Raw genomic sequence first — 17,320 nt, 5'->3', positions numbered from 1 at the left:
AAGCCGTGGACTTGATGTCACCGGACAATACACAGGTGACATCAACCTCACAAATATGAATCCCTCCTGTCACTACTACAGGGCAAGTGGGAAGAGCCGGACAAAGCCCCAAAACTGGCGCATGTAATAAATGCGCTTTTTCTGAGGCCGCTGCGGGTTGCTATTTTTAGGCTGTTCCCTTACCAGCCTGAGAATACCAGCCCCCAGCTGTCAGCTTTAGCTTGGCTGGTTGTCAAAAATGGGGGGACCCCAGGCCATTTTTTTTTCAATTATTTATATAAAAATTAAAAAAAAACAGTATGGTGGCCTCTGTATTTTTGATAACCAACCATGCTACTGATGACAGTTGAGGGTTGCAGCTTGCAGCTGTCAGTTTTGCATGGCTGGTTATCAAAAATACAGTTGAAACCACATCAATTTTATTTTTAATTATTTATTTATAGCACAATTGATGGGTCAATTGATGTAACTTTTCCTGGTGTCTGAACCTAATTTTAGCTTTTTTGGCCCCCCTAAAGGTGCTGTCTATGTGTTTGGTTTTGTCTCTCATTGAAGTCACTGGGGTTCAGGTACATTCGTCGAACCTTTCGATGAACATGTTCGCCAAACATCAAGACTTTCACTTATCCAAACCTTGAAAGGTTTGCTCATCTCTAGACCTTACATGACAAGCAGTTTATTTTTACCTATTGTGTCCCCTATATCTTCATAGATTTTAAGCTTAAAAGCAGGGTCCTCACTCCTCTTGACTCCTCTTGGTGTGCATTGAACTATGTGTTACTATGTCATGTTTTTATTCTTTGTAAATTTCATCTTTGAATTGTAAAGTGTTGCTAAATACGTTGGCGCTATAGTAATAAAAAATATTACAATATTATAAATCACACCTTTGTCCATAAGTGAAAGTGGGGCTCCAAAAATTCATCCCATCAACCATTCTGGCACATAATATTTTTTGGAGGCAACCATATGATCCTCAGTATCACAAGTACAAACTAAGGGCACGCTCACAGGAGCGATGATTCTCTCTTCCTAGAGAATAGGGCCTATTATTGTATTGACACTCGCCTCAAACTCTATTCAGAGTTTGATCCGAGTGTGATATTACTATGATCCGATTCTCTCCAGAGAAGACAGAGAATTTAATTTCTCCATCTTCTCCATTGTCAGTGTCCGCTTTAAATTGAACTGCACTCGGATGATATCCCAGTGCAGTTTTATGTTTTATACACAGGCATAGACTTGAATGAGATTTGAATGAGAAATAAAGCGCAGATCTGCACTGCCCGATAGTGTAACATTGGTCTGAATGCTATCTGATAAAACATCAGATAGCACACGGTCGCATTGTCTTAAATCAGATATCCAGTATAGTATAAAGGGAGAAAAATGTAAATATGAATTATTTAGTTACAATATGTTTGTTAGAGATCCCAACAAAATAATTATGCTGCTATATATGAAATTATTGTTTCCCACTGCAATTTTTTATGGAATATTGGAGGCAGTGTCCAATTAAAACATAATTTTGGTATGTTTGAGTCTGACGCTAGATGTGGTCAATCCCTAGTCGCCACGACCCCCAAAGCCATCCCCACACTTATAATTTGTCCCTATGAAAACTAAAGAGACCACAATTTGGAATGACTTCGCTACAGCAGCCTTTTATTAAAAACAAATAATAACATAACAGAAGTATTTTCACTAACTTGTTCTAAAAGACTAAATTCACTCCCATCAAATAATACAATGGAAATTAATAGTACAATGAAGAATGGTTCTTGGAGCTACAAAGATTTGGCTACTAAAATTTCAAATATGAAAGTTTTGACCCAAGTTATTGTCAGGACTCTGAACATTTTTTACCTTTTGTGCATTACTGCCCTCTTCCAAGATGGCGTCTTTGGTCTCATGTGCACTGTGTCTTCCTGCTATAAAACTCCACCCCAGCCTTCAGTCTGTGCTAGAGTATTCTGCCTTGCATCCAGCTTATGACCTCTGATTACTCCCTGGCTATACACCTGCTCCTGTGAACCTGTGTGGTGATCCTGCTACTCTGCTCTGAGTTCCTGCTGCATACACAAGTTTCCAGTAATCCTCCTTCATCTGCTGCTCGTGTTTACTTCATCTGCATTTGCTGGACATGTAAGCTGCTGCTGCTTTGCATTAACCTGAGACTATTAAACAGGCCTCCCTGGTTGAGCTAAGATATGATTTGAACTGCCTATAAGCATATCTATCTGTGTCTGGACTAAGACAAGGATTTATTCGTGTCAAGTATCCTCAAGAATAACTGTGCTTCATAGACTTTATGCTTGATTGCATTTTTCTCTGAAGACTGCTAAGCTGCGTTTATTATTTCCACCAAGTGTTGTGGACTTGAGTTTCTCTCTGCACCTGTTTGAATCACCGTGTGATAATATAGACTTTACCACTTATAAAACTGTGTCCTGTAGTTGTCTTGTTCCACGCAAAGAGTCTCCTGAGTTATCCCCTATAATTATTACAGTTATTGCCACTGGCTCAGTGGCATGATAGAACATTTAACATGAGTCCCAACATTTACCAAACTAACCAAATTGTTCTCCATCAAATGAGGGCCCATAACCTCGAAATATCCCCAGACAACCACTTTTCTACCAACCTCAAGAACCCAATAACAGTGGCAGTAACCCAGATATAACCCATGTTCCTCACTATGTTAAGTCAAGCAGCCCATTGAGAAAATAAAGCAGCATTCATCATAAAATACTCAAGGTAAATCAAACAAAAGAGTGGACTTTCCCACTCTGCACCCTGTCTTATATCTGGCTACCAAAATTTCAAATATGCCAGCTTTGACCCAAGTCATTGTCACCGGCTCAGGAACATCATGAACCCCATAAAATGAGCCACAACATTCACCAAACCAACCAAATTGTTCTCCATAAAATAAGGGGCCCATAGCCTTGAACGATTCCAAGATAACCACTTTTCTACCAACTGCAAGGTCCCAATAACAGTTACAGAAACCAAGATATAACCCATTTTCCTCACTAGATTAAGCCAAGCAGACCATTGAGAAAAGAAATATCCAAGTGGGCATTTTTCCTACTCTGCACCCTATCTGATGTTAAGCATGCTCCAATCTCGCCTTTCCTACTCTACTTCTCTCCCTACCCTACAAACACCACTCTGGATCTACTTTCATTGCTTTCAGCCTGGACTCCGGTCCTCTTCATGTAGGAAAAGCTGACTCTGCTATGTTTAAAGCAGGACCTCCGGAGCAGTACTTGACACAGAGATTCAAAGACCACCACAGACAGAAGTCATGTATTTCATCCTTCAGACCTAGCACTAGGCAAAACTAATAACTCCAGTATTAGTTTTACCTCGAGTTTTCCTAATACGGACATGCATATTAGGCTGTTTCTGTATCACCCATTCATTTCAATGGGGAATGATCATGCACTACTCACCACACATAAAGACTGGGCTCCAGTCTTCAGTAGAACAACTCCTTTAACATCCAGTAATGACTTTGCATGTTATACTGTGCAAACGTTTTAACCAGAAGTTGAAAAATGTTGCAAAGAATGAATCCCTGGAGTACTGGGCAAAGGGCACACATGACCGTAGGAAGTGGAGAACCCTCAAATCCGGGAGTTTTATATTGATTGTATTAGATTGGGTGTTTCCCTTTTTAGAATCAGGAGTCCTTTTCACACCAAAAAATAAGATGTGTATATTATTTTATTAGGCTATATAGTTTGGGTTATGTGCTAATAAGTAAGGGTCCATCCAATACCCAGAAGTCATTCTTTTTAAAATAGAAGTGTTAATAGCCTATTTTTATTAATGAAAAAATGCAAAGTGAATGAAGAAAAGAAAAACCTAAATCAGATCAATATTTGGTGTGATCGCCCCTTTGTCTTCAAATCAACATAAATTCTTCATCATTATCACCTGTATTATAATTGGTTACTCATACATGTGACTATAATCCTAATAATCCTACTAAATCCTTCATTTTCTGTAAGTGTAACTAGAAGAATTGATGCTGTTTTGAAGACAAAGGGTGGTCACACCAAATATTGATGTGATTTAGATTTCCATTTTCTTCATTCACTTTGCATTTTGCTAATTGATAAAAATGAACAATTAATAATTCTAGTTTTAAAAGCGTTCTTACTTTACAGCATGTTTTTCAACACCTGTTTAAAACTTTTGCACAGTTTGCATATTTTCAGGTCATTTAAATACACAAATCTTAATATGAGAATTTCCTCAAATTTCTGGAAAGGGACAGAGATCGCTGTGCCTATTTTCTTTCAGTTTTTGCACAATAATCCTGGCAAACGATTCTCCTTGCAAGTCACAGGTGTCCATAAGATTCCTGACTTTTCCACTTCTTGTACTCTTCGATTTTATCAGTTCGTAATCTTCCATGAAAATAATCGAATGTGAAATGAGAGCGTCCAGGCACTGATTCAGACAGGCGTCCGTCATTTGTTTTACGATTTGATCTCTCTTCTGTTGGACCCACACTAGCGCTGCTGACTCCTGTTCAGGATCTATTAGGGCACATTATTACAAGGATGAGGACATAAAACTCAATCTACTGTATATACTATATAATGTAGAAAGAAAAACAAAAAACATATTATAGACTGCGACTCTTGTGGAGGGACAAACCATCAGGCCAAACTTATTTCTCCTTATTATTGTTCTTGTCTTATATTCATTTTTATCACTTAATATTGAGCAGAATTAAGTCTATTGCCTAGCTGCTATTGTTAATGCATGTTGCAATAGGGTTAAATTAAAGCCATATACCGTAATTTGATGTTTTTTTTTCTAAAGTTTATAAAAAAAATAAGTCATACTTCTGTTCTTCAGCGCTTGTCCCTTGATCAAAAGTTCCAAACACAATATGATGCCCCCAAAGTCCTCTACACAGTATGATTTCCCACATAGCACCTCACACAATATGATTTCCCCTCAAAGCTCCTCACACTGTACGATGTCCCCTCACACAGTATGATGCGCCCACAAAATTTTCCACACAATATGATGTCCCCTCACACAGTATGATATCCACACAAAGCCCTCTCACATAGTCTGATGTCACCACATTACAATGTCCCCACGGAACATCTCATACAATATGATGTCTCCCCACTCAACCCCCTCACAGTATAATGTCCCCATGCAATGATGTCTCTACAAAGTTCTCTATGCATGTTGATGTCCATACTAACTCCTTCACAGAATAATGTCCCTACACAGTCCCCTAAGCAGTATGATGTCTCTACAAAGTCCCCAAGCAGTATGATGTCTCTACAAAGCCCCCAAGCTGTATGATGTCTCCACACAGTCCCCAAGCAGTATGATGTCTCTACAAAGCCCCCAAGCAGTATGATGTCTCCACACAGTCCCCTAGCAGTATGATGTCTCCACACAGTCCCCAAGCAGTATGATGTCTTTGCAGAGCCTCCCACGCAGCATGGTACCCCACACAACCAACCATGCAGTATGATGTCCCCACACAGCCCCCACTTAGTGTAATGTCCCCTCACAGTATTATAATGTCCCCACACAGCCCCTCACAAAGTATGATGTCCCACTAGGGTTGAGCGAAACGGATCGAACAATTTCAAAAGTCGCCGACTTTTGGCAAAGTCGAGTTTCGTGAAACCCGACCCGATCCCAGCGTGGGATCGGCCATGCTGTCGGCGATATTCGCGCCAAAGTCCAGCACCGGCTTACACGGTGACACAAAGGAAGGTGCACAGGACATAGAAGAGGAGGTGATAGATGACACAGTTGTTGACCCCGATTGGCAGCCATTGGGGGAACAGGGTGCCGCTGGCAGTAGCTCTGAAGCGGAGGAGGAGCCGCAGCAGGCATCAACATCGCAACAGCTTTCATCTGGCAGGCCCGTATCTGGCAAAAACGCGTGTCAAAACCAAAATCAGTTGTAGGACAGCGTGGCCATCCGGTTAAAGTAGCACAGTGTGCAATGCCTGAAAAGGTATTCAATAGCAGGAAGAGTGCAGTCTGGCAATTTTTTAACCAAGATCCGAATGATCAGTGCAAAGTGATCTGTAAGAAATGCTCAAGGACCTTTAGCAGAGGTCAGAATGTCAAAAGTTTAAATACAACTTGCATGCGTAGACATTTAACCACCATGCACTTGCAAGCCTGGACTAGCTACCAAACATCTCGTAACGTTGTTGCACCCGCTCAGAATGAAGGTAGTCAGCAACGCTACATTGCTTCCCTCACTGTAAGCCCACCGGTTAGGACACCACCAGCAGCAAATGTGGAGGTATCGTCGCAAGGCCAAAGCAGTCAGGGAATCAACAGGTTCTTGGTAGGAAACACTGTATGTAGGCCAACAGCAAGAATAACATCACCAACCCTCTCTGTCTGCCATGTCCACCACCACCCCCGCTAGTTCCACCATATGCAGCTCTCCAGTCCAGCTCACCCTACAAGAGACTCTCGTTAGGAAAAGGAAGTACTCATCCTCTCATCCGCGTACACAGGGTTTGAACGCCCACATTGCTAGACTAATCTCGTTAGAGATGATGCCCTACCGGTTGGTTGAAAGCGAAGCTTTCAAAGCCCTGATGGCCTACGCAGTGCCACGCTATGACCTACCCAGTCGGCACTTCTTTGCGAGAAAAGCCATCCCAGCCCTCCACCAGCATGTCAAAGACCGCATTGTCCATGCACTCAGGCAATCTGTCAGTAGAAAGGTGCACCTCACAACAGATGCATGGACCAGTAGGCATGGCCAGGGAAGTTACGTGTCCATCACAGCACACTGGGTTAATGTGGTGGATGCAGGGTCCACAGGGGACAGCGATATTGGGACAGTTCTGCCTAGCCCACGGTCTAGGAAACAGTTGGCTGTAGGCGTTCGCCACCCCTCCTCCTCGTCCTTTAGCAGAAGCGAGAGCTCGTCCACAGACCGCAGTCGCACGACCACTCCATCCGCAGCTGCCAGTGTTGCACACGAGGTGTCCCATTATGGAACAGCTACTGGTAAGCGCCGGCAGGCTGTGTTGGAAATGCAGTGTTTGGGCGACAACAGACACACCGCGGAAGTTCTGGCCAAGTTCTTGCAGCAAGAAACTCAGTCATGGCTGGGCAGTGTACATCTAGAGGCAGGCAAGGTAGTCAGTGATAACTGAAGGAATTTTATGGCTGCCATAGCCCTTTCACAACTGAAACACATTCCTTGCCTGGCTCACACCTTGAACTTGGTGGTGCAGTGCTTCCTGAAAAGTTATCCGGGGTTACCCGCCCTGCTCCTGAAGGTGCGAAGACTTTGCTCGCACATCCGCTGTTCGCCTGTACACTCCAGCCGTATGCAGAACCATCACCGATCTTTGAAGCTTCCCCAGCACCGCCTAATAATCAACGTTGCAACAAGGTGGAACTCCACACTGCACATGCTTCAGAGGCTGTGCGAACAGAGGCGTGCTGTTATGTATTTGTGGGAGGATACACATACACGGGCAGGCAGTTGGATGGCAGACATGGAGTTGTCAGGTGTGCAGTGGTCGAAGCTACAAGACCTGTGTCAAGTCCTTCAGTGTTTTGAGGAATGTACATGCCTGGTTAGTGCAGACAACGCCATCATAAGCATGAGCATCCCCCTAATGCGTCTGCTGATGCAAAGTTTGACGCACATAAAGGAGCAGGCGTCTGCAGCAGAGGACGAGGGAAGCCTTGATGACAGTCAGCCATTGTCTGCTCAGGGAAGTCTCCTGGACGAGGTGGCGGACGAAGAGGAGGAGGAGGAAGAGGATGATGGGGATGAATATTTATGGGAGGAGGAAGCTTCTCAGGGTTCAATAGAAACAGGTGGTGTTGCAAGGTCAGGTACAATGCTTTTGAGGGAGACAAGTGATGTTCATTTGCCAGAAAGTGCTCCTCAACCCAGCACAAGCAGTGAATTGACACCTGGAACATTGGCCCACATGGCGGATTATGCCTTGCGTATCCTAAAAAGGGACCCCCGCATTATCAAAATGATGACCGATGACGATTACTGGTTGGCCTGCCTCCTGGATCCACGCTATAAAAGGGAAATTGCAAAATATCATGCCACATGAGAACCTTGAGCAAATATTGGCTACCAAACAAGCAACTCTTGTAGACCGCTTGGTTCAGGCATTCCCAGCACACAGCGGCGGTGATGGTTCTCACACGAGCTGCAGGGGGCTACAAGGCACAGGTGTTAGAGGTGCACAAATCAGATGTGGTGTTGGACAGAGGGGTTTTATGACCAGGTTGTGGAGTGATTTCGCAATGACCGCAGACACGACAGGTACTGCAGCATCAATTCAAAGTGACAGGAGACAATATTTGTCCGGTATGGTTACTAACTATTTTTCCTCCCTTATCGATGTTCTCCCTCACACGTCATTCCCATTTGAATACCGGGCATTCAAAATAGACACCTGGCCTGAATTGGCAGAATATGCTTTACAGGAGCTTGCTTGCCCAGCTGCTAGTGTGCTATCAGAAAGAGTATTCAGTGCTGCTGGTTCAATACTGACCGAAATAAGGACTCGTCTGGCTACCCAAAATGTTGATGATCTAACCTTCATTAAGATGAACCAATCATGGATTTTGAATTATTTTGCCCCACCTTTCCCAGCTGACACCTAGCTTTCCTGTAAAAAGGTCGTGCTTTTGGACTTGTCTTACTGACTGCTCCAATTTCTCCATTTGCAGCTGCTATATGTCCACCTTAGGCCATTTTTACACCTCCCTAAATGGGCTGACTCCCCCCATGGGGCCGTGGTCACCACTTGGTGCACCGTTTGGCTGAACAGGTGGGTGTGCCCACTTTTGGGCGCCGGCACTGGCACAGGGTCCCTCATAGTACAATGAAGTGTCTCCGGCGGTGGTGGTGCACACCCAACGTCAGACACACCGTCGTAACATGAGGGGCCCTGGGCCAGTACCGCCGCCCACGAGAGAGTGTTCCCCCCCAGCTCAAATTGTGCTCAACCACTTGCAAAATTTCCTCTCACTGCTCCACCACTGTTTAGTCTGTACTGTTAAATCCTTCAATGGCACTGCCAATACCAATTTGTTGACAAGATTGATGCTAGTAAAAATATTCAGGGGCCCTGTCCTACATTTACACCAGTTAATACTTTGCGCTAGCTACCACTGTCTGCAAGTCAGCAGAGGAGCCCACCCCTGTACCTAGGTATGCCACCTGTTTATTTGTGAATTTTGTTTTTGCCAGACATTAACCTCACTTTATTATTTTGGCCTACTAACTGTGTCAGACACTCCTTACAGTTGTCCTCCACTGAACAAAGCTAGGCCGCCTGCGTACTCCTATAACCTATTTTTAACTGCATTTTGCCTATTACTTTTTTGGCCCTACTAACTGTGTCTGCCCCTCGGTGAAATCGTCCTCCACTGACCACACCAATGCTGCCTGTGTACCCCTGTAACCAATTTAAAACTGCATAGAGCCTCGTTTTTTTATTTTAGGCCTAGTAAGTCTGCGCCACTCCTTCCAATCGTCCTCCGCTGACCACACCAATGCTGCCTGTGTACCCCTGTAACCTATTTAAACCTGCATAAAGCCTACTTTTTTATTTTAGGCCTAGTAAGTCTGTCTGCGGTCCCTCCTTGCAATTGTCCTCCGCTGACCACACCAATGCTGCCTGTGTAACCCTGTAACCTTTTTTAAACTGCATTGAGCCAACTTTTTTGTTTAAGGCCTACTACCTGTGTCTGTCTGCGCCACTCAATACAGCTGTCCTCCTCTGAAAAAAGCTGAGCTTCAATTGTGAGGTTTTCAGCCTATAGGAATTTGAAAACTGCATTGGGGCTAATAGTTTGGTTGGGCCTACTAACTGTGTCTGCCGCTCATTGGTGTTCTCCATGTTTTTTTTCGTGAGCTTCAATCTTCAGGCTTTCGGCCTATATTTTTTATATGAAACTGCATTTGGGATACTAGTTTGGTTGGGCCTACTAACGGTGTCTGCCGCTCCTTGGTGTTATCCTCCACTGAACAAAGCTGAGCTTCAAACTTCAGGCTTTCGGCCTATATTAAAACATTTTAAACTGCATTTGGGATACTAGTTTGGTTGGGCCTACTAACGGTGTCTGCCGCTTCTTGGTGTTCTCCAGGTTTTTTTTCTTGAGCTTCAATCTTCAGGCTTTCGGCCGATATCAGATTTAAAACTGCATTTGGCCTACTAGTTTGGTTGGGGCCTACTAACGGTGTCTGACGCTCCTTGGTGTTCTCCTGTTTTTTTTCTCCTGAGCTTCAATCTTCAGGCTTTCGGCCGATATCAGATTTAAAACTGCATTTGGGATACTAGTTTGGTTGGGGCCTACTAACGGTGTCTGCCGCTCCTTGGTGTTCTCCTCCACTGAACAAAGCAGTGTCACCTGTTTACTCCTGTTAACAATTTTGAACTGTATTTGGCCCACTTTATTATTTGGGCCTACTAACTGTGTCTGCCTCTCATTACAGTTGTCCTCCACTGAACAAAGCAATGCCGCCTGGTTAGTCCTGTTACCAATTTTGAACTGCATTTAGCCCACTTTATTATTTGGGCCTATATCTGTTTCCTCCTCATCCTGCCCATTGCCCAGCCAGTGCTACATGAGTCTGCTGGTACACTGACCCAGACCACTACATTCCCCTTGCACTCTACACAGCCAGAATCTGACCCTGCTGAAAGTCAGGTTCCCCTTCCCGCATACTATACCACCTTACACGGGGACAAAGAGGAAGGCGCAGGTGAAAGTGCAGGTTCCTTCATCAGGTGAGGAGGGCATACTCGTTGGCGACGTCACTGTCACAGGGCCCCTCATAGTACGCAAAAGTGTCTCTGCCTGTGGGAGGCGCCCCCGCCGTCAAACACAACGCCGTACTTTGAGGGACCCTGTGCCAGTGCCAATGCGAACGAGTGGGCCCCCCTGCTTGCTCAGGATCACATCACTTGCGAAGTTGAAATACTTACCTCTCCCTGCTCCACTGCCGTGACGTAGTCCGCGTTTCCTGGGCCCACGAAAAACTTGAGCCAGCCCTACCCCCCCTCAACTTTAGCCAAATGACTCCCAATTTTCAATGCCTAACTATTATTATAAGGTAAATTAAGATTCACAAGCTTAAGTGACACGAATTGATGTTTTTGACATTAAAATGGGCACTGTAGGTGTTTTCCTGTCCTCCACACACTGCCGACTTTGCTCCCCATTGACTTACATAGGGTTTCGTGTTTCGGTCGATCGCCGACTTTGCTCGATAATCAGACGCTTTCACTCAACTCGACTTTTGACAAAGTCGGGTTTCGCGAAACCCAACTCGATCCTAAAAAAGTGAAAGTCGCTCAACCCTATGTCCCACAGTTTCCTCATAAGTACTGATAATTAAAAAAATAAACAAAATTACTAAACTAACACTCTTTCTTTGCTGCTTTGATCTTCACTGTGTACTGAGGCTCCACATACCAGTTGCAACAAAGTGATGTCATTATGCCTGCTGCGCTCTCAGAAGCACAAGTTCAATGGTGGAAGAAGAATCTGACAACTCTCAGTTCCATCATTGTATTTCTGATATCTACATCCCGAGGATAATTTAAATAATATCTCATTTTCTGAGAGTAACTTCAATTCAAAGCAGCTGTCTGTAGATGGATCTGGTTAGGTTAACCCATTAACCCCCGGGGCTTTTTTCGCTTTTGCTTTTTTCATTTTTCGCTCCCCTTCTTCCCAGAGCCATAACTTTTTTATTTTTCTGTCAATATGGCCATGTGATGGCTTATTTTTCTCAGGACGAGTTGTACTTTTGAATGACACCATTGATTTTACCATGTCAGGTACTAGAAAATGAGAAAAAAATTCCAAGAGCGGTGAAATTGCAAAAAAGGTACAATCCCACACTTGTTTTTTGTTTGGCTTTTTTGCTAGGTTCAATAAATGCTAAAACTGACCTGCCATTATGATTCTCCAGGTCATTTTGAGTTCATAGACACCAGACAGGTCTAGGCTCTTTTTTATCTAAGTGGTGAAAAAAAATTCCAAACTTTGCTTAACAAAAAGAAAAATGCGCCATTCTCCGATACCCGTAGCGCCTCCATTTTTTGTGATCTGGGGTCGGGTGAGGGCTTATTTTTTGCATGCCAAGCTGATGTTTTTAATGATACCATTTTGGTGTAGATACATTCTTTTGATCGCCCACTATTGCATTATAATTTTTGGCTCTGCTATATAGAGGCGATGCTCAGATTGCCTCTATGTAGTAGAAATTCAGCATTGCTATGAGCGCTGACCAACCTCTGGTTGTCATACCGATGCGCCGATGACCCCTGATCACGTGACGGGGGTCACCAGTGCGCGCTTTTCCGGCCCAATGGCCGGAAGCGTGCGTTAAATGCCGCTGTCTGAGCTATGATGCAGTGTTGTGTGTAAGGGTCATACATTGACTTATAGGGTAGTTAAGTCCAATATATGGCATCAGGTGGATAGGCTTATTCATCCTAGAGGACAGCTAGTTTACTTGCAAAAAATATTATGGGCAGTTCATGAATCTACAGGGGTTTGTGAGTATAAAAGTTGAACTTTACAATCCCATGTCTTATGTCTACCCACTAACTATAGGATTTCTTTAGTGACTAGAGGTGATCTTTTTTTGCCTTGTGTAGTTGCAATGGTTGCTGTTAACCCTGTTAGCTAAAGATCGGGCAGCTCCCTGATTCCTATTGACAATGAAAACATTTTTTTTCTGATACCAATTACTTAAGTAAATAAATTCTGATTAAAATTAGAAAAATATAGCTGAAAGTCAACAGTATATACCATACCTGACAAGTACAGTCTGAAGGACACATCCAACTCTTTTGCTGTCCCTGTCAAGCCTCTGAAGAGTGATCGCCAGAAATCAGACATACCGTATATACTCGAGTATAAGCCGAGATTTTCAGCCCATTTTTTGGGGCTGAAAGTGCCCCTCCCGGCTTATACTCGAGTCATGGTCGGCAGGGGGGTCGGCGGGTGAGGGGGAGTGATGACTGTCACATACTCACCTGCTCCTGGCGCTCCTGGTGTGGTCCCTGCATGTCCCATGGTCTCCGGCACCTTCTACCTCTGTTCAGCGGTCACGTGGTACTGCTCATTAAAGTAATGAATATGACCGCTGAAGAGAGGAAGCGGGTGTCGGTGCCCGGAGACCATCTGTCCGGGAGAAGCTTGCAGGGACTGTGTCGGGAGCAGGTGAGTATTTCATATTCACCTTTCCCCGTTCCACTGCCGCTCCGTCTTCCGTGTCCTCTGCAGTGACTGTTCAGGTCAGAGGGTGCGATGACGTGTGAGGCTGCCGTCACACTAGCAGTATTTGGTCAGTATTTTACATCAGTATTTGTGAGCCAAAACCAGGAGTGGAACAAATAGAGGAAAAGTATAATAGAAACATATGCACCACTTCTGCATTTATCACCCACTCCAGGATTCGGCTTACAAATACTGATGTAAAATACTGACCAAATACTGCTAGTGTGAAGGCAGCCTTAGTGTGCATGCCGCCCTCTGCCTGAACAGTCACTGTGGAGAGACGGGACGCTGAGGAGCAGCGGGCAGCAACGAGAGGTTAGTATGTAATTTTTATTTTATTGCAGTAGCATTACATGTGGCACATTTTTATATGGAGCATCTTATGGGGCCATAATGAACTGTATGGAGCATTAGGCTGTGTGCACACGTAACAGATTTTTCGCGTGTTTTTCGCTATAAAAACGCTATAAAACCACGAAAAAAACACTCACATTAAGCATCCTATTTAATGGAATGCAATCCGCATTTTTTGTGCACATGCTGCGTTGTTTTCCTGAGCTGAATCGCATTCCAAAAAAAAGCATGTTCATTCTTTGTGCGGAATCGAGGGGATTCCGCACACCTAGGAATGCATTGATCTGCTTACATCCCGCATGGGGCTATGCCCACCATGCGGGAAGTAAGCAGATCATGTGCGGTTGGTACCCAGAGTGGAGGAGAGGAGACTCTCCTCCACGGACTGGGCACCATGTAATTGTTAAAAAAAAAAAATTAAAATAAAAAATAGTGATATACTCACCTTCTGATGGCCCCGGAGTCTTCCCGCCTCTCAGCGGTGCACGCGGCCGCTTCCGTTCCTATAGATGCTTTGTGTGAAGGACCTGCGATGACGTCGCTGTCACGTAACCGTGATGTCATCGCAGGTCCTGCACACAAAGCATCTATAGGAACGGAAGCCGCTGTGGAGATCGGCTGCCTTCGGAAGGTGAGAATGACCATTTTTTTTATTTTTTTTAATTATTTTTAACATTATATCTTTAACTATTGATGCTGCATAGGCAGCATCAATAGTAAACAGTTGGTCACACTTGTCAAACACTATGTTTGACAAGTGTGACCAACCTGTCAATCAGTTTTCCAAGCAATGCTACAGATCGCTTGGAAAACGCTAGCATTCTGCATGCTAATTATGCTTGCAAAACGCTAGTTTTTAGCAGGAATATGCATGCCAATTCCGCATGCGTTTTACCCGCGGCAGTAGTTGCAAAATTGCCACGGAAATTTCCGCTGCAATTCTGCGACGTGTTAACTTAGCTTTATACGTGGCACATTTTTATATGGAGCATCTTATGGGGCCATAATGAACTGTATGGAGCATTATATGTGGCACATTTTTACACTTAATCTGCTGATGTCTCAATCAATTTTACTTTTATTGGTATCTATTTTTATTTTTGAAATTTACCAGTAGCTGCTGCATTTCCTACCCTAGGTTTATAGTCGAGTCAATAAGTCTTCCCAGTTTTTTGTGGCAAAACTAGGGGTCTCGGCTTATACTCGGGTTGGCTTATACTCGAGTAAATACGGTAATAGTCAGCAGTGATTTCACAGTTCTAGGACACATTGTGCTCATGACCTTTATAGGGCATAGACCTGGCCCTTAGATGGAGCTCGGTGCACATGCTACGCTGAACGCACCTGTCTTCTGCCCCCCGCCATGCCGCCTCAGTAAAAAGTAGTTTAGGTCCCCGCAATGTGCCTGTGGATAAAGTCTGATAATGTTTGTACATCTAAGTGCAGCTGTATTCGTTTGTTTGTGTATTGTGTAGTCATGGCATTTTGCGACTCTTCTCACTTGCTTTATGTTACGAGGTCTTGGTCCTTTTTACTTCTTCTTCAAGTATACTATTAAAGGTAAGGTAATTTAAGCCTCCATGTTTGACTGAGCTCACTTCCCATCAGCCTAACGCCCCCTTCACACGTCCATTTTTCATGTTCACATGCGGTCTGTGTTTTAAGGACTGCAAATACGGACACGCGCACACCCATTGTACTCAACAATGGTGCGCACATGTCAGGTTTTTTTTACATGGACCATGTGTCCGTGTGAAAAACCAGCAGACATGTCCATTTTTAACCAGCACCACGGATGAAATCCGCACTGCACACATGCACACTGATGATATACGGATGACATCAGTGTGTCATCAGCATGACACGCATCGGCGCCTGGGAAAAACCAAACAGTTTGTGCTGTTTCCTGGTGCTGGGTGCTAAAGGCAGCTCTCATCATTGTCGCCTGCTCTCCCTGTGATCAGCGAGAGCAGATGACTCTCATGATAGTTGTAGTCAGTGGCCGACGTATGTATATATTGCAAGCTGTAACTGTCCTCATTGCCGCCTGCTCTCCCTGCCATCAGAAGGCAACACTGAATGGAGTACTATACAATTTATAAAATTATATATCACAGTTTTTTTTTATTAATACACAATATTATAAAATTATTTTTAAATGTTTACAACAAGGACAGAAAACATAGTATAAAATCCTAGGTCATGGGTCTGACAAACAACTTAGTCACAGTGGACAGCAGTTAATGATGAAGCGCCACATAGATCCTAAAAAAGTCATAATCTAGTTGATTCATGACCTATACTCCAAACATAATCATTTTTTCTTATAATTGCCATCCCATAGAATTTTCAGGCTAATAATAAGTATTTGGTATATTATTTATCCCATTTTCCATGTAGACAATAAAAAATTCCACTGCCAAGATAGTTTCTCCATCATTATAATAATATAGTGGAAATACAGAGGGTTATGTGTTGATGTCCCCCAGGACCTGGCTCAATCCCGGATGCGCATTTTGCGGTAGCTTTTCCAACAGGGACCTATGTTTTTGTACAAGATTCTCTGTCCTTGTTGTAAGGATTTCAAAATAATTTTACAATATTGTGTATTAATTAAGCAAACTTTGATATATAGTTATTATAAATTGCATAGTACTCCACTCTTTCTTGAGTTTAATATAATATAGGAGTTTACTTTCGCTATATATCCTTTAAAAACTACATGGGGGCACATAAATTGGCTTCAATAAAAATATGTTCCCAGCCTTTTGGTATAAAATAATTTTCTGTGAGTTTAATGTTGCCAACGCTAATGATAGTTGTAGTCAGCAACCGGTGTGTCTAGCGGTAATTAAATAATTAAAAAAAAAAATACTATGGGCGCCCACATTTTTCACAACAAGCAGAGGGAAAGCCGACCAGTGGGGACTGATATTAATAATCTGGGAAAGGGTCTATTAGCCCTAAATGTTCCTAGGCTATTAATAACAGCTCACAGCTGTTTGCTTAGCCTTTACTGGTTAGATTACCTGGTACAACCTTATTTTTGTGTAATGATGCAAATCAATTACATAATCATAATGTCTAAACCTACCCTTAAAGTGGTTTTCACAATTATTTTTTTTCTGTTCATTGGCTCGTGCAGCCTTAAAAGTAGAAAATGAGCAGTTCCTCAACTCCGCTGCAACGGTGTTAGACTAAACCATAAAATGTACTGCTTTTATAAAGTTGGAAAAATATTTTTTTAGCAAAATTAAGTTCATCTGAACTGAAACTCCTCACAGTCCTAGTTTCCCATGTGGCCAATAAAGAAAATTATTTGCCCACCTCTGGTTTATTGGGTAGTTTAAAATCTACTTACATATACGATGAGGAAATTCTATTTCATCTCTTGGTTTACTTTCATCACTTAGATTCAATTTAATTCTTCCTTTTTCTACAAAATAAAGCAGTAAATAACTTTTCTCATCCTAATATATACATATATATATATATATATATATATATATATATATATATATATATATATATATATATATATATATATATATATATATATATATTGTAGCATAGTGCCCACTACGTGTCTTGGGGGACACTCGCTTGGCACGGGATTAATGCAATCAGGCACTATTTTCTATCAAAAACACAGTCTCTTTGG

General features: G+C 43.1%; 1 protein-coding gene across 3 annotated transcripts in view; it reads right to left on the bottom strand.

Moving 5' to 3' along the window:
• Window positions 1–1,643: 1,643 nt before the first annotated feature.
• The window catches only part of RIPK2 (receptor interacting serine/threonine kinase 2), a 77,973-nt gene continuing 62,296 nt past the window's right edge, over window positions 1,644–17,320 (bottom strand). Inside the window, exons 11-12 of one of the 3 annotated variants that reach the window (XM_077270785.1) lie at window positions 17,021–17,095; window positions 1,644–4,553 (exon numbers count right to left, since the gene is read on the bottom strand). In XM_077270785.1, coding sequence (XP_077126900.1) covers window positions 4,267–4,553; window positions 17,021–17,095 — 362 coding nt within the window. In that variant the 3' untranslated portion in view covers window positions 1,644–4,266. Of the gene's footprint in view, window positions 4,554–16,986; window positions 17,096–17,320 lie in introns of all 3 variants that reach the window. The other 2 variants (XM_077270788.1, XM_077270787.1) reach the window with 2 other exon arrangements.

This window comes from Ranitomeya variabilis, chromosome 6, assembly GCF_051348905.1.
Source record: "Ranitomeya variabilis isolate aRanVar5 chromosome 6, aRanVar5.hap1, whole genome shotgun sequence".
Lineage (NCBI taxonomy): Eukaryota > Metazoa > Chordata > Amphibia > Anura > Dendrobatidae > Ranitomeya > Ranitomeya variabilis.
This window is presented reverse-complemented; position numbering and strand designations above follow the sequence as displayed.